Source organism: Momordica charantia (genome assembly GCF_013281855.1).
Source record: "Momordica charantia cultivar OHB3-1 chromosome 1 unlocalized genomic scaffold, Mcharantia_2.0 BLBB01000001.1, whole genome shotgun sequence".
NCBI classification, from domain to species: domain Eukaryota; kingdom Viridiplantae; phylum Streptophyta; class Magnoliopsida; order Cucurbitales; family Cucurbitaceae; genus Momordica; species Momordica charantia.
Window position 1 is genome coordinate 14,650,687 of NW_028275157.1, and position 15,295 is coordinate 14,665,981.

The following is a 15,295-nucleotide window of genomic DNA, read 5'->3' on the forward strand; positions in this document are numbered from 1 at the left end:
GATTACACTGAATTTATATAGTCTGTACTATATTCATAGTAGATTAATTGTTCTAATTGATGGAATTTTTGTAATATATCTAGCATGCTCGAGAGTCTAGGTTTTGGCTCTTATCTTGCCCGACATCTTTTTCTGGGATGGGTGGTGCTTATTTTTATTATGAAGGATGAATCTGGACAGAGGATACGTCATCGTCAAAGCGATTGTTCAGCTCTACATACACCTGATGAGGAGATAGTTCGTCCATATACGTGCAGAGCATGTTGAACAGTGTAACTTCGAATGAACTCTACCGAACAATACTTCGCCCCACAGGTAGTAACCGCTCAAGTACATCTCATGCTTCCGGGTGAAATTGTCTCCTGAAATCTCGAAGGTAAATGTTGAAGAGCACACAAGATTCGTACGTGGCCCTAACGGCCATCTCTTTCTAATAAATACTAAAATATTGAAGAGGGAGGTAAGCAAATTTTTTAATTGAGCACAATTACTCTTTATAACTCGTTACTAACAAAACTTTCTGAGTGCTAACTCATTGTTTTGCAGATATTCTTCCAATGTTTTTAGAGAAATTAATGCTTTAGTCAATTTTTGGTTGAAACAAATTTAATTTAAAAATTTCATGCTCCCTATTTTGAATTCTATAACGACATCTTTTCAGTCTTGAATTTCACATCTTTCCTATCTTTAATCTAATTATACAAATCAACTGGAACATAACTCAACTAACTAAGTCATATATTATTGACAAAAAAGTTCATATAACTGTTTTACAACTATTTTGAAGCCGAGTCCTTTTTTGGAGATTTTTATTTATTTTTTTTTCAAAACCTACCATAAATATGTGCAGAGAATTAAGCCTTGAGAGTTGAAAATAAATAATCTCTGTTTTTTCTTTAAATGTTGAATATCCAGTCAGCTTGCTATATTTGATACTTGTAGGAGCACAATGAGTTAAAGAAACTACCTTGTAAGTTCGTGTGAGAAATTAATTCCTACTATAGAGAGATTAGGTTTTCTTCGTTTGAATATGTCATATATCTTTTTTCCCAAAAAAAAAAAAAAAAAAGAATATGTCATATATTTCATAATCGCCGTTACTGTATGTAACACATCTTCAAGCTAAGAGTAGGTGATGAGGAATTTTAATTTTATGTTAGTTTAATCATATAGTTTTTGTACGATTATTGACTAATTTCTCAAATAATTTTTCTTATTTTATTCTCATATTTATTTATTTTTTGGTTGGTGACAAATGTATTTATTATTTGGTTGGGAGAGAAATAATAATACATTTGGCAGAGATAATTAGACTAACTTTTAGTTTTTCAAACCAAACATAATTCAAATGGTTAAAGTACCTATCTTTGATCAAAAGGTCATGAATCTCCACCCCACATGTTGTACCGTGTTAAATATAAAAGACTTCTGCTTTTTCATCTTTTTTCTATCTTTAGCCCGTTGCTTATTAGCTACGTGTGTGTTTATCGAGTAGGATTTGTCCATTTATGTAACAAGATTACCAAATATCCAATAATATCCCTATGGTTAGTTTATTATAATAATTAATTTTATATATCAATTCAATTTTTAGATTCTTTTTTATCTATATGGATTTGATTTATATAATTTTTTATATTTTGTTTTTAAATATATATTTATGTAATGATTTCTATTTCTTTTTAATCAAATGCTAAACTAATGAGATGAGTTTGATTACTGGGATAGGGGAACAATTGATTTGACAGGTTTGCAGGCAAAGGAAAAAAAAAAGGAAAAGAGAAGAAAAATCCATGGTAGTATATGAATATATTCTTAAAAATTGCATGTTGTTCCATGAATTCATAAAATAATTTGGAGTATATCTGGAGATTGTATCTCAATTTAAAAATGTGTCCAACTATGTTTACTGTAAATTAATTGGAGTTAACAACTAAATATTTAGTTCAATTTAAAATAATATTAATTAATTTATTAACATTTTTGTTATATATTTTTATAGAAATATTATTTTACAATATTGTATAATTTATAATTATTATATTTTATATGTTTTAATTTTTTTAAATAGTAAACAAGTTTATATTATAAAATAAAATATTAGTCAAAATTTTTATAATTTACGTAACTCTACATTTTAAAGTTTCAAATTCAAAATTTCAAAACGAAAATTATTATTTTTAAAATTTCCACTATTTGATTAAGCGTTATGAAAAACAACAAACAGAGATATCCAACGTCATATCCTTAACACCCAAAAATAATAAATTCCAACAAAATGAACCTAGGAATCTAGACGTATATACCCTCTTTGAGCATATAGAGACTTAGCAAAGAAGGACGGTCGTGCCACTCTTAATTAGTCATAATTCAGAAGGTACGATTTCTCTAATTTACCCCACTAAATTTGGAAATAGAAAGATTAACACGTAAAATTTTGCTCCTCAAACAAATTTTTAGGTTTACCCAAGCTTGATGGACCATTGAAGGTTCCTAGAAAATGGGTAAAGATCCCACTTATGAATCCCATCTCCCTGATCTCCACCATAAAAAATGATGTCCAGAAAAAGGGTAGAAGAAGGCATTGAAAAAAAAAAAAGGTAAGTTGCTTCTTTGTCAAAAGTCTTGTATCTTGACCTTCATGACCAAAAACTTTGAATTTGAAAGGATCATAAACAACTAGTAATTTCCAAGTAGATTCTGATCTGATAATTGATGATGAGAGAGAGAGAGAGAGAGAGAGAGAGAGAGAGAGAGAGAGAGAAGATTTTGATTTGGAGTCTCTTTCAATATGGTTTGGAAAGGAAAAATGGAGGCCTATTTGTATTTGTGTATTAAATGTTGGCAAATAGTGACTCCTCAAACCCAACACGCTAAGTATATATAAGACCAATTCTTCACACAAAAAACAAAAATCTTAGTCCAACCATGCCATGATTATTTTTCCCATTTTCTTTTCTCCATTTCCCACTTCTTTCCCAAATGCATACCTATATTAAATTTATTGAAAAAAAAAAACAGGAAACAAAGACCTCGTTTCTCGTTTTCTATTTTTTTTATAATCATTTATGTTTCTTCTTTGCTAAAAATAAGAAATATAAATAAAAATATGTTTTATAATTATTTCTTATTTTATGTTTTAGTTTTTAATATTTTTTTAGTATAACACGTTGTGAGAGTGAAAATTCAAATCTATGAACTCTTGATCAAAGATATATATCTTAACCCAAGTTGAAGTGTTTTTAATTTTAATTAAAATAAAATTTAGTAGATATAATATAAAAATATATAACATTTCTCCAAAACTATAATTTATTAAAAATATATAATTTCTAATATAATTTTTTATATATAGACATTTAAATTATTAGTTTTACATAAAGAATAAATTTTTAGAATATCTATAATTTCAAAAATAGAAAATATTTTTTTAAGAAAATATATTAGAGAAAATTTTTTTAAATATTTTTAATTTAAAAAATTTGAAAATATATATTTTTTTAAGAAAATATAATTTTTTAAAGAAAAAATAATAATTTTAAATAAAGGATAAATGAGATGGATTACCGGTCTGTTTTTCAAAAAATAAGAAATAAAAAGAAGAAACTGGAAATGGAAATATTACCAAAGAACTCGAAAATACTGAGTAGAATCTTTAGTAATAATATTTCTATTCCTTGTTTCTCGTTTTCTCGATTTCTCGATTTTTCTTTTCAATTAAAAAACACATAACTACATTTAGGTAAATGTTTTTTTTTTCTTATTCATTATCTTTGATTGAAAAGAAAAAAAAACAGAGACATATTTAGTAATATTTTTTTTCCTTTTGTCTAAAATTTTAGATTAAAAAAAGTGTTATATGAAATTTAATTTTTCAAATTAAAAATTCAAAAATTTTTATATTATATATATATATATATATATATATATATATATATATATATATATATACTTTTTTTTAATTTTATCATGTATTCTAAAGTAAAAAATGATAAAATAATATTTTTATCTATATTTTTGAAAAACAAAATTAGAAATAAAAATTTTGATTTTGTTGTTTTCAAAATTTCTACGTAATTTTGGAAACAGGGTAACATGAACCATTATTAAACATTTTTTTTAAATTTCGAAATAAAAAATAAGAAACATAACAACGAATTCTTATTCAACTGTCAATTTCAATTTTTCAATACAATATTCAACCAATCATCTAACGCAGTGTTTGGAACAATCAAGTGCAATGGGAAAAAACAAAACAGATAATTACAAATTACATCCATGTATTTATCTATTTTTACAAATCATTGATCCACTAATGTAATTTTAAAAATAGTTTCAAACATTTTAATTCTTTTTCTTAGCAAAGCATTCTTATGATTAGTGAATAACGGTAAAAATTAGCAAAAATATAATAATTAGATTTTGAAAACTATATGATGGTTGAAACTATCTTTAAAATATAAAATTAAAATTTATAAAATGAAAATACAACTATGAAAGAGAAATGTAAAAACAAAATTTTTTTTACAAAAATTAATAAGTTATCAATTTTTTGAGGACAAGATATGGTCCCACCACTAAGGAGCCAAATATTTCCATTTATAAAATACACTATCTCCCTAAAAAAAATAGATTTTTTTAAATATTCCTTTTAATATATATAAAAAAAAGTTATGTCAATAATTAACTTTTGAGTAACATGAAATTTTACCATAAACTAATATTAATATTTATGAATTGTGATAAGGATTAGTTTTTTTAATTATTATTATTTATATCCACAACACAAACTATTTAAAAATGAAACTTGGCCAAGTTGATAACCTCAAACCATTAAAATATATTTGCCATCCATGTTTGCAATGATTAAATTCCTCAATTTGGTTTCATACTTTGAGTCCATTATTAACCATTTTTTAATTGTTGAACAAAACAAGGAGATTTAATAGAGAACACTAAACTAGTTTCACAAAAAATTATTTTATGACTTACGAAACTTGTTCAATATTTATGAACACTTAGAAATCATCGTTTAAAAACATGATTTCATTAATTAATCAAGTTTTGGTTTCTTTCCCAACTTTCATTTTCTATTGAAATTGATTAACAAAGTGATATCATTTTTTAAAGAATGAAAATCTGATTAAATATCTTTTTTTAAGTACAATATAGGTATTTAAAATTTGAACTCGCAACTCAATTTAAAAAAAGAATTAAGAAAAGTTTAAAAAGAAGGGAAAAAAAAAGGATAATAAAAAGAAGGATTAAAGAAACGGTGCTCTGGACACAAGCTGAGCTGGCCAGTTTGACCATAGAAATAGTTTTGGCTTTCTTCCCGTACGCGCAAACGGAGCCACCACACCACATTTTCAGTTTCACAAACATTCTTCATTTCTTTTCTTTATTTCTTTATTCCCCCAACCACCGACTTCCATCTTGTCCTTTTGCATCCTCATATGCATAAAATTTAAAGGCACTGGACAAAAACATTTTAAAAAAAAAATTAGTAAAATAGCACCATTTAATATTGCCAAATATAGTACTTCCCTAACCAAAAAAAAAAATGGTCTAATTTTAAAATAATAACTTTATTCGATTGATATATATTTATAATCTATCCATATACGTAATATATATATATATATCATTGATATGAGTGTTTTATATAGTTACAATATATATACGATATACATATAATATTATTTATTTAAGTATCTGACATGGTATTAATACAAGTAGAAATTAAGAATGTGTTGAAATGCATAGAAGTAACAATGGATTTACTTCCTGTTTTATCTTATTATGGAAGGGGAAGGATATTAAATAAAAATTCGTTATGTTTAGTCAAAGGATATATTAAAATTGAATATTCAGTTATAGTTTGCTTTGACAAAATTTCTTCCTTTTCCTACTTGGACGAATGGAGGGTGTCTGTGTCTCTTGTATCCAGTTAAGTCTTCCTAAATTCTGTGTGTCTCTTGTTTCCAGTTGCAGTCTTCCTAAAATTTCTGTCAAAAATCTCGCAAATCCCAACTGTCCAACCGCGTCTTAATGAACCAGCTCACCTCCCAAATCTCCATTCCCCTTCCAACTTCATATAATATTAATAACATACCCAATTCCCCCAAAATCCTCGTTCTTCTCCTCCATTAATAATCCTCTGTTTCTAATCCTCTGAGGCCATGGTTGTTGCAACCATGCCGTGGCTCTCCAGCTCCATCAAAGGTACCTCCAATCACACCCTCCATTTCTTCAACTTCCACGACAAATCCTCTCCCCCGGCCACCCTCCAAATCCTCTCCTTCCACGCCGCCAAAACCATGGCCACTCTCCTCTCCCTCCACCGCTCCCTCTCCGACGACCAAATCCGAACCCTCAAAGACCACACCCTCCGCTCCCAGGGCCTCCTCTACTTGAATTCCACCCGCCACGAAAACTTCCTCCTTACCCTCGCCTGCTCCGAGCGCCTCGAGCAGCTCGACAATGCCGCCTCCTCTGTCTCCCGCCTCAGCCGCAAGTGCGCCGATTTGGGCCTCTCCCGGTTCGACATCCTCTTCTCCGACATGAAACTCGGGATCTTCCATTCTGGGAAATCCGAGTCCTGCTCCAAGAATGTGGCCAAGCTCGTCGCCAGGATGGAGAAGCTTGTTTCGGCCACCGCCGAGCTCCACTCTGCCATGGAAGCTCTGCTCGAGATGGAGGCCTCCGAGAGGAAGATTCAGAAGTGGAGATCCTACGCCCCTAAGCAGTGCCCCCCGGTCAATTTCGAGCAATTTGATAAAAAAATCGCAGCCCAGAGGAAAGATGTGAAGCATTACAAAGAAATTTCGCTATGGAACCAGAGTTTCGATCACGCCGTCGGGCTCATGACCCGCCTGATTTGCGTCATCTACGCGAGGATTTTCACCGTCTTCGGCCCGTTCGTTTCCGACGATGATTTTTATCTGGATCACGACCCGCACGTTCGGATCCTCCGGGACCGGGTTTGGAGCTGGAATTTCTATGGCGGGCAGCATCGGAAGTACGGCGACGGCGGGGAAGACAGGCTCGTGACGCAATCGGGCCCAATCGCGAAGAAAGGGAAGAAGGAATTGGTCCGATTTCCGAGTGGGATTAGAGCGGAAGACGATATTGGAATTGGGTACCGGCAATTGAAATCGCCGGCGGGGGGAGAAGCGGCGCCGAGTAACAGAGTATACACATCCGCGCCGGCAACGACGGTGGGCGGGTCCGGACTGTCGATGAACTACGCGAATGTGATACTGGTGGCGGAGAGGTGTCTGCACGCGCCGGCGACGATAGGGGAGGAGGCGCGTGGGGATCTGTACGAGATGCTGCCGGCGAGAGTAAAAGGGATGGTGAGGGCGAAGTTGAGGAGGAAAAATTGGGTGAAGAGAGGGGAGGAGGAAATGGGGAGCGGCGGCGACGGGCATTCGCTGGCGGCGGGGTGGAGGGAGGCGGTGGAGGAGATTATGGCGTGGTTGGGGCCGCTGGCGCACGACACTGTGCGGTGGCAATCGGAGAGAAATTTAGAGAAACAGAGGTTCGATGCGAGTCCCACGGCGCTGCTGATGCAGACGCTGCATTATTCCGACTTGGAGAAGGCGGAGGCGGCCATTGTCGAGGTTCTGGTGGGCCTCAGTTGTATATTTAGGTACGAGAATCTCCGGCCAGGTCGCCGGAGTTCGGATCACATGTAAAAACAGATTGGTTGATTTAGCTTAGTCGGTTAAACTCAAAACTGGTTTTTTTTTTTTTTTTTCCTTTTCCCTGATGATAAAAAAGTAACTGGTAGAGTATGTTGGCTGATTTATTGGGTCGGGTTATATTTGTTGAGGTAAGGTATAGCAATTAATTAACAATATTTGATTTCACCCGGTGAGGTTTTTCAACATTTTTGTTTATTGAGTTCTCCGGGTTCTACAATTTCACCTTCAATCCAATTTAGGTCTTTTATCGTTTCGTTGGATCTCATTTGATCTACCAATAATATCAAACATCACATCATTGTAGAAATATTAAAAGACTTATTGTATTGAAGTAATACTCTGAACTTAATCACATCAATCGAATTCTCGAGTGTTGATACAATCATAAATCCTAGCTATACGAACAATTTGGTATGTGGTAGAACTCTCTATCAATAAAGTGGTGAAGTGTTGCACTTCAATAGAAAATTTGTTAAAGACTCTATTCAGAGAGATAATGATTAAGTGTGTACAACAAAACAAAAAGTATTAAGTGTGAGTTATGTTAAAATGGGCATTGCTTGGGCCGAGTTAAGTAAAGACTGGCTACCTAGTGATTTACAATGTGATTTGACAAAAGACATGCTCTAAAGAAAGAAAGTTGATCTAGCTAATATTACGTTTGTTATATTGTATAGAGTGAAGGAATAAATGCATATTTATAGGAGGTTCAATAATTATTGTTAAAGAAGGAGATTATTGGAGATGTGAACATGATTCACCCATCAATTAGAAGTGGGAATAAGACCTACGGAGAGACTATGGACTATGGAGACAATCAATGCAAGTGGGGGAGGGAGGGATACCATTTCAAACTCAAGCCCATTAGAAAAGACCGATCTAGTTCATGACTTAACAATTAGAACTAATCATTAGAATTAATCATGAATTCATCTAGTTCATAGCCTATTAGAAATAGAAGGTGTTATGTTAGGATCCTCACAGACCAGAAAAAAATGTACAAGACCATAATTAATATAGAGTTATTTTTTCTAGATCAAAAATATAGGATTCAAACCTGTCAACTTTAGAAAAAGAAGTAGACGTATTAATTGTTGAAGTATCCTCATATTGATATAATTGTTGTTATTAGAAATTTTGTACATGTCTTTAGTATTTGTTTAACTAGTGGGGGACATAATTTATTGGAAAAAAAATAAACAAATTTATACGAATCAAAGCTCAAAACTCTTTCCAAAAAAGCATTTGAAATTTATATCTTAGAGAATAGCTTCTTTTTTTTTTATATTGAAAATATATTTTATCATTTTTTAATTAAAAAACATGTGAATGGAGAGACAAAGATAGGGATGTCCATTTGGGCATAACTCTCGTGACTTTATTTTTCTTTTCACCCAGAAGGTTCATCCCAATAAAAATGTAATGTTTTCCTTTCTTATTTCTTGTTTCCAATTTTATTAAGAAATTTAAGCATTTGATAACTATTTGTGTTTTTTCTCACAGATTTTGTAATTGAATCTCAATTTAAAAAATTGTTTTGTTTAGCAATATATTTGTAATATATTTGTAAACTAGGGGTAGTTACAAACTAAATTTTAGTTTAAACTAAATTTATATTAATTAATTTATTAACATTTTTTATGAATTTTGTATAATTATTATCTTACAAGGTTATATAATTTCGAATACATTATATTTTACGTGTTTTAATTTTAACAAACATAAAATGAGTTTATAATATGAAGTAATATATTTTATAAATTTTTTTTATCATTTTTAATGTAATTCTGCATCTTAAAAATTTCGAATTCTGAATATGAAAACGCTAAAACATAAAAAAGTCGTTTTCAGAATTTCTATTGTTTGGATCACAGAATCCGAAAACAGTTTTAAAAAATGAATCTCCAAAATCCTGCTAAATGCGTATTTACTGAATTCATTTGATTAAGTGAATCTGAAAACAAAAAACATAATCCGAATTTCCAACCAAACAGGCTCTTAGTACTCGTTTGTCAACGTTATGGTTTCTTGTTTCTCGTTCCAATTTTCTTAAAAAATTCAGGCATTTTACAACTAAGTTTGTTTCTTGTTTCTCCTCTTTTGGAAACATTTTCACAATTGTATAGAAATTTAAGGAACAACTAAAACAAGTTTCTCATTTAATTTCTTGTTCACATTTCCAATTTGTTCCAAAACATAAATAAAAAGATTGATTTATCATAGTAAAATTCTTGGAGGTTGGAACTATGCAATACATTTTTCTTCATTAAAAATAAAGAAACAGGAACAAGAAATAGGAACGTTACCAAACGAGCTCTTAGTTTCTTGTTTCTTGTTTCCATTTCCAATTTATTCCAACATAAATAAAAATCTTGTTTTATCATATTTACATCTATAAATATTGGGGTTGCATAATTATATTCTCTTTTTATTGAAAAATAGAAACAAGAAACGAAAATATTACCAAAAAAAGACCATAGTGTAATGGGGTTTTATAAACTATATCGGACTGTGAGAAAATGTAATATATTACCATAGTATGGAGTAATCCTTACCCTATGCCTCAGCGGCAAGAAATTATTTTCCAATTTAGAATATTCTATGATTTGTTTATCTAAGAGTCTTTTACTGCATCATCCATGTAATTTCTAGTTGAGCTTTCTTGGATCGGACTCTCTGACATGAGTAAAAGTATTTGTAATTCTGAACATTTTTGAAATTGAGCTCTCAAGATAAGCTACTCATATACTTATTCATCTTCTTTTGATGGATCAATTGAGAGTTGATTTCAGATCATTGTATTTATCCAACCTCCAATCACACCTAACATAAAGTGCTATAGAAATTAGTCTCATCTGTGTAATATTATTTGTTGAGTTCTTCTATTTTATCTTTCAAATATGTTAAAAAAAATATTCTTTTATTTTTGTTTAGCACATGTGGAGATAGGAGTTTAAACTCACAAGTCGAAAATATATACGATTGATCTACGTTCAGTTCAACGGAAAAAACTCTTTTTTTCTTGTTAATTCAAAGTCTTCAGGGGATTTATTATTCTTTTTCCTCCTATCGAGGGGATAACCTTTAGCTACCTTCCCATATAATAATCAATTGTCTTAATTTATACCATACTATAATTTATTTGTCCAACCAACAACTTAGTGGAATTCCAATGAAATCCTTAGTGATGTTCATTTGAGTTGATGCACCTTTTGGCACCTTCCCATATAATAATCAATTGTCTTAATTTATACCATGCTATAATTTATTTGTCCAACCAACAACTTAGTGGAATTCCAATGAAATCCTTAGTGATGTTCATTTGAGTTGATGCACCTTTTGGCACGCGGGTCCTTATAAAATACATTCAAAATTTTCCTTATACATCTCTTCAGGTTCACTTTATTTTTTAATTTTTAAAATTTATTATTATTTATAAGCTCCAATTTGTGAGAGTCATTTTGCTTCCGTTTGCAGGAATTCGGCCTAGGTGACACGTTATAAGGGCGATATGGAGTGAGCTCTCTGAAGTAGATTAGTTGGCGACTTGACAACAAAAACTTACATCGATACGGTGCTTGACTATGTATACTCCAAAACTTAAGTTAGTACTGAGTCTGAATTAGTGTCGAGCTGAACTTAGTTAAGACATAGAGAGTGCCAAGTGGAACTCTGCATTTTATAGAGAGAGCATTGGGAAGTGGCGCTTTATAGTGGCCTTGTCATTTAATAAAGTTGTCTTTTTTTCCCTACCTACATACTTTAAGAATTCTTGGGAAATTGCAATAAATAGGAATTTTATCAATAGAGTATTGTTTTTTAGTCACTATATTTTCGCTCGCTGACATCACCCCAAATCACTATCCCTCTCCTATCTGGCTCTCCCTTTTCTCTCGCTCTCTCTCGCTCTGTCAGTTCCTCTCCTCTCCCTCTCTCTCGCTCTATCTCTCCCTCTCCTATCTCTCTCTCTCTCTTCTATCTCTCTCTCACTCTCGCTCTTTCTCACTCCTTCCTCTCTCTCTCATCTCTCTCTCATCTCTCCTCTCTCCCCTCCCCTCTCTCCTCTCTCTCTTCTATTTCTCTCGCTCTCGATCTCTCCCTGTCACTTTAAAACATGGGTCGATATCTAGGTGATGTTAGCAAAAGCTTAGAAAATATTAATGGATGGACAGTGAAGTCATTTGATATCTAAGTGATGTCAGCAAATGCTTAGAAAACATAGGTTTTGAAAAAGCAGCTAAAAAACAATACTCATTGTATAGAAAACCTATTTATCCTATTTTCCCAGAATTCTTCTTATTCTGACGTAATTGTTTCATTTATTTAGGTGTCTCTTCACTAAGTGTTTGCATAACACATTTTCCATTTTTGTTTCTCTTTTTAAATAAAAGAAAAAAAGAACTATATGGCTCCTAACACCACGAATTCACGAATAATAAAATAGTATTTTTATTTATGTTTTGTAAAAATTGGAAACCTCAGCAAGAAACAAGAGATTCCGGTCCGTTTGATAATGTTACGATTTTTTTTTTTTTGTCATTTCCAACTTTATTAACAAATCTAAGCATTTGATGATGTTTGGTTTGTTTTTGGTGTTTCTGCACCCTGCAATTCTATTTTTCTAATAAAATAGAAACCAGAAAAATAAACATTACCAAATCGGGTCTAACGAACTGACCTCCTAGTTTCAAAATTTCTATCATGTTTCTAAAAATTTCAAAAATAAAAAACAAATAGTTATCAAACTGATCAGAGATTCTGCGATGGAGATGCTTCTTCTTCTTCTTCTTCTTCTTCTTCATCTTCATTGACAGATGAAGATCCAAACGACTGCAGAAATTCATCCAGCCACGCCTCACTATTCATCTCCTCGATCTCTCCAGCTACCACCCGATCACCTCCGCCGCCGTCCAAACATCTCACTACTTCCCTCATGCTCGGCCGCCGCATCGGCCTATGATTTGAACAAACAATCCCCAACCTCAACACCATCGCCGCCTCCGCTTCATCGTATTCCCCCTTCAGTTTTTCATCCACCACAATCAGAATCCTCCCGTCTCTGTGATTCTCCCACACCCAATCCGCCAGAACCACCTCCTCCGCCGCCGCCCTCCTCTCCACTGGCCGCCGCCCGCACACAACTTCAAGCATCACCATCCCAAATGCATACACGTCAGAACTCGCCGTCGCCTTCCCTGTTCTCGCCAGCTCCGGCGCCATATACCCGACAGTTCCCACGGCCACAGTCGAATTCGGAACGGACCCATGTTCGTAAACTCTGGCCAGACCAAAATCCCCCAATCTCCCGTTGAAATCGTCGTCCAACAGCACATTACTGGCCTTAACATCTCTGTGAATCACCGCCTGCTCGTACTCTTCGTGTAGATACAGAAGAGCAGAGGCCACGTCTTTGATGATCTTCATCCTCTGCTCCCAATTAAGCGTTTTCTCGGGTTCGTGAAATAGGTATTTATCCAAGCTTCCATTCGCCATGTAATCGTACACAAGAAGAAGATCTTCCCGGCGGCGGCGACTCCATCCCACCAATTGAACTAAATTCCGGTGGCGAAGCAGACCGATTGTCTTGATTTCAGAGACGAATTCGCGTAGGCCTTGATTCGAATCTTGGGAAATTCGCTTAACCGCGACTTCGGTTTTCGAAATTGGGAGAATTCCCCTGTATACCTTGCCGAATCCGCCCTGCCCAAGAAGCTCTGTTTCTCTGAAGCCATTGGTGGCTTTCTTCAGCTCCTTATAAGAGAACCGCCGCGGCCCAATTTCGAGCTCCCACGATTCAATTCTGTCGTGGTGCTTAATCCTTCTGATCAAGTAGAACACAACACACAGTACTGAAACTGTAAACACTACTACCGAAACAGAGATGACTGCGATTAAAGTAGCTGGGCGTCGTCCGAAGGGCAGAGGAAGTGAAGAAAGATCTAATTCTCGAGCTTCACCGTTCATTCTGAAGCTCCAGCCCAAGATGTAATGCGAGCTACCGTACACGCCGGTGGCGGCAGAGAACCCAACGTACATATATTCGTTTAGAATCAGCGACACATCAACTTTATACGACAGAATCGGAATTCCGGGTTTGGAATTATATGGGGAAATTGAGACATTGAGAGAGTTTTGGGTGGAATCGTAGTCGATCCAAGCTTTGATTACCTTCCCACTTTTGAGGAACAGAGCCCGATTGGTTTGGCTGTCGTCGAAATACACTGCGGCGACGGATGCGTTGGAAATAAAGCTGCCGATGTCGATTCCGACGTGGTTGTCGTTGATATCTAGGAATTGGGGATCCTGAAAAGTGTCGAATTCGACGGCGAAGAGATGTTTGGGGAAGTCGCCATTGTTGGTCAAATTGGGGAGACCCAAATACTCTGCGGGGAAGCCGAGAAAAGTGTGGGAAGGTGCGATGGTGAAAGTTAGGCCATGGCCGCAGAGATTTGGAGCTTGGGGAATCTCGGGGATGATGAGGAAAGCAAATGAGGTGGAGAAAGAGGGAGCTCTGCCATTGGAGGTGATGAACTTGAGAGGAAATTTGTGAAATGCACGACCAGATAACAGCCTGTTCGACAGGTCTGTCAATTTCAGAGTGGCATTTTTCTCGATTTCTGCCGTCCCGTTCAAAGTGATGCTGGAGAATCCCTTGTCAAATCCATCGTAGTAGAACTCGTGGTTCTGGGATGACAGTGACAGTGATTTGATGAACAGAAAAACAGCGGCAATCAAAAATCTGGTGAGAAAAACAGTAGCCATGGCCTATTACCATTAGGAGATGGTCACCCACAACATAACTTCGACATCCAAGTTAACAATCTGATTTGTTAATAGAAAGAAATTAGTTACACTTTTTGAGACAAATTGAAAATCCTCTCGCAGTAAAGAATTGGTTACCTTGCACAGTGGACCGTAGCCAGTGTTGCCGAACCACTTGAAATCCTGTGTTCTTCTTCTTCTCCGAAGTTATCCATTCTCTCATCTCTGTGATCTTCATTTCTCCATTTTTCTTTACATTTTCTGCACGTGGTACTTCACTAAGAGAAAGAGAGAGCAATAAAGGAGAAAATACAACACACAGAGATAAGAAAGTAGAGGAGTTAGTGGTGTTATTCTTTATTTTCACAATGTGAACGCACGTTATTTAGGCCCCTTTAAGCATTACGTTTTTTTTTTCATTTTTATTTATATAAGTTGGAAAAAAGGAACTGCACGTAGAACGAGGAAAGAGAAACACAAAGAAAATTTGAGAAAAGTAAAAACTTCCATACAAGACGTTTTCACCGCGAGGTCTATCCATCGTCCGATTAAGGTGGAATTTTGACAACAGTGTTCATAGCACGAGAGTCTACAATGTAGACGGTGAAAATTTCTTGATTATAACGGAGATTTTAATTTCATCCATTATTTTTTACTTCTCATTTTGAGGTGGTTTTTTTTTGTTTGTGGGTATTTGTTTGAATTATTATTTTTAAAATTAACTGTTTATCCTAACAAGTGGGACAGTTCATAATCCCACTCACAAAACTCGTATTTGAGCCTCAAGAGACTTATAAGGGTGGTCGCAAAATTTTGCGTCATTT

General features: G+C 34.2%; 2 protein-coding genes across 3 annotated transcripts; one reads left to right on the top strand and one right to left on the bottom strand.

Moving 5' to 3' along the window:
* The first annotated feature begins 5,901 nt into the window (after window positions 1–5,901).
* On the top strand, window positions 5,902–7,894 carry LOC148213323 (protein PSK SIMULATOR 1-like). Its single transcript, XM_088128065.1, has one exon. The coding sequence runs from the start codon at window positions 6,183–6,185 to the stop codon at window positions 7,698–7,700; it is 1,518 nt and encodes a 505-aa protein (XP_087984191.1). The 5' UTR covers window positions 5,902–6,182; the 3' UTR covers window positions 7,701–7,894.
* Window positions 7,895–12,134: 4,240 nt separating this feature from the next.
* On the bottom strand, window positions 12,135–14,873 carry LOC111013719 (L-type lectin-domain containing receptor kinase S.4). 2 transcript variants are annotated; one of them, XM_022288225.2, is made up of 2 exons: window positions 14,610–14,873; window positions 12,135–14,448 (listed from the first exon to the last, which is right to left on the bottom strand). In XM_022288225.2, exons 1-2 carry the CDS (start codon window positions 14,684–14,686, stop codon window positions 12,459–12,461), a joined length of 2,067 nt encoding a protein of 688 aa, XP_022143917.2. In that variant the 5' UTR covers window positions 14,687–14,873; the 3' UTR covers window positions 12,135–12,458. The 2 variants fall into 2 exon arrangements, with proteins under 2 accessions (XP_022143917.2, XP_087984134.1); XM_088128008.1 differs by having other exon boundaries at window positions 12,135–14,531.
* Window positions 14,874–15,295: the final 422 nt, after the last annotated feature.

Excerpts from the sequence above, each read along its gene's own strand:
- LOC148213323 (XM_088128065.1), top strand. The coding sequence starts at position 6,183 with ATGGTTGTTGCAACCATGCCGTGGCTCTCCAGCTCCATCAAAGGTACC.
- LOC111013719 (XM_022288225.2), bottom strand. The coding sequence starts at position 14,686 with ATGGATAACTTCGGAGAAGAAGAAGAACACAGGATTTCAAGTGGTTCG. Across the intron at positions 14,449-14,609 it reads GCTACGGTCCACTGTGCAAG|ATTTTTGATTGCCGCTGTTT; the intron begins GTAACCAATTCT and ends TTTTCTCACCAG.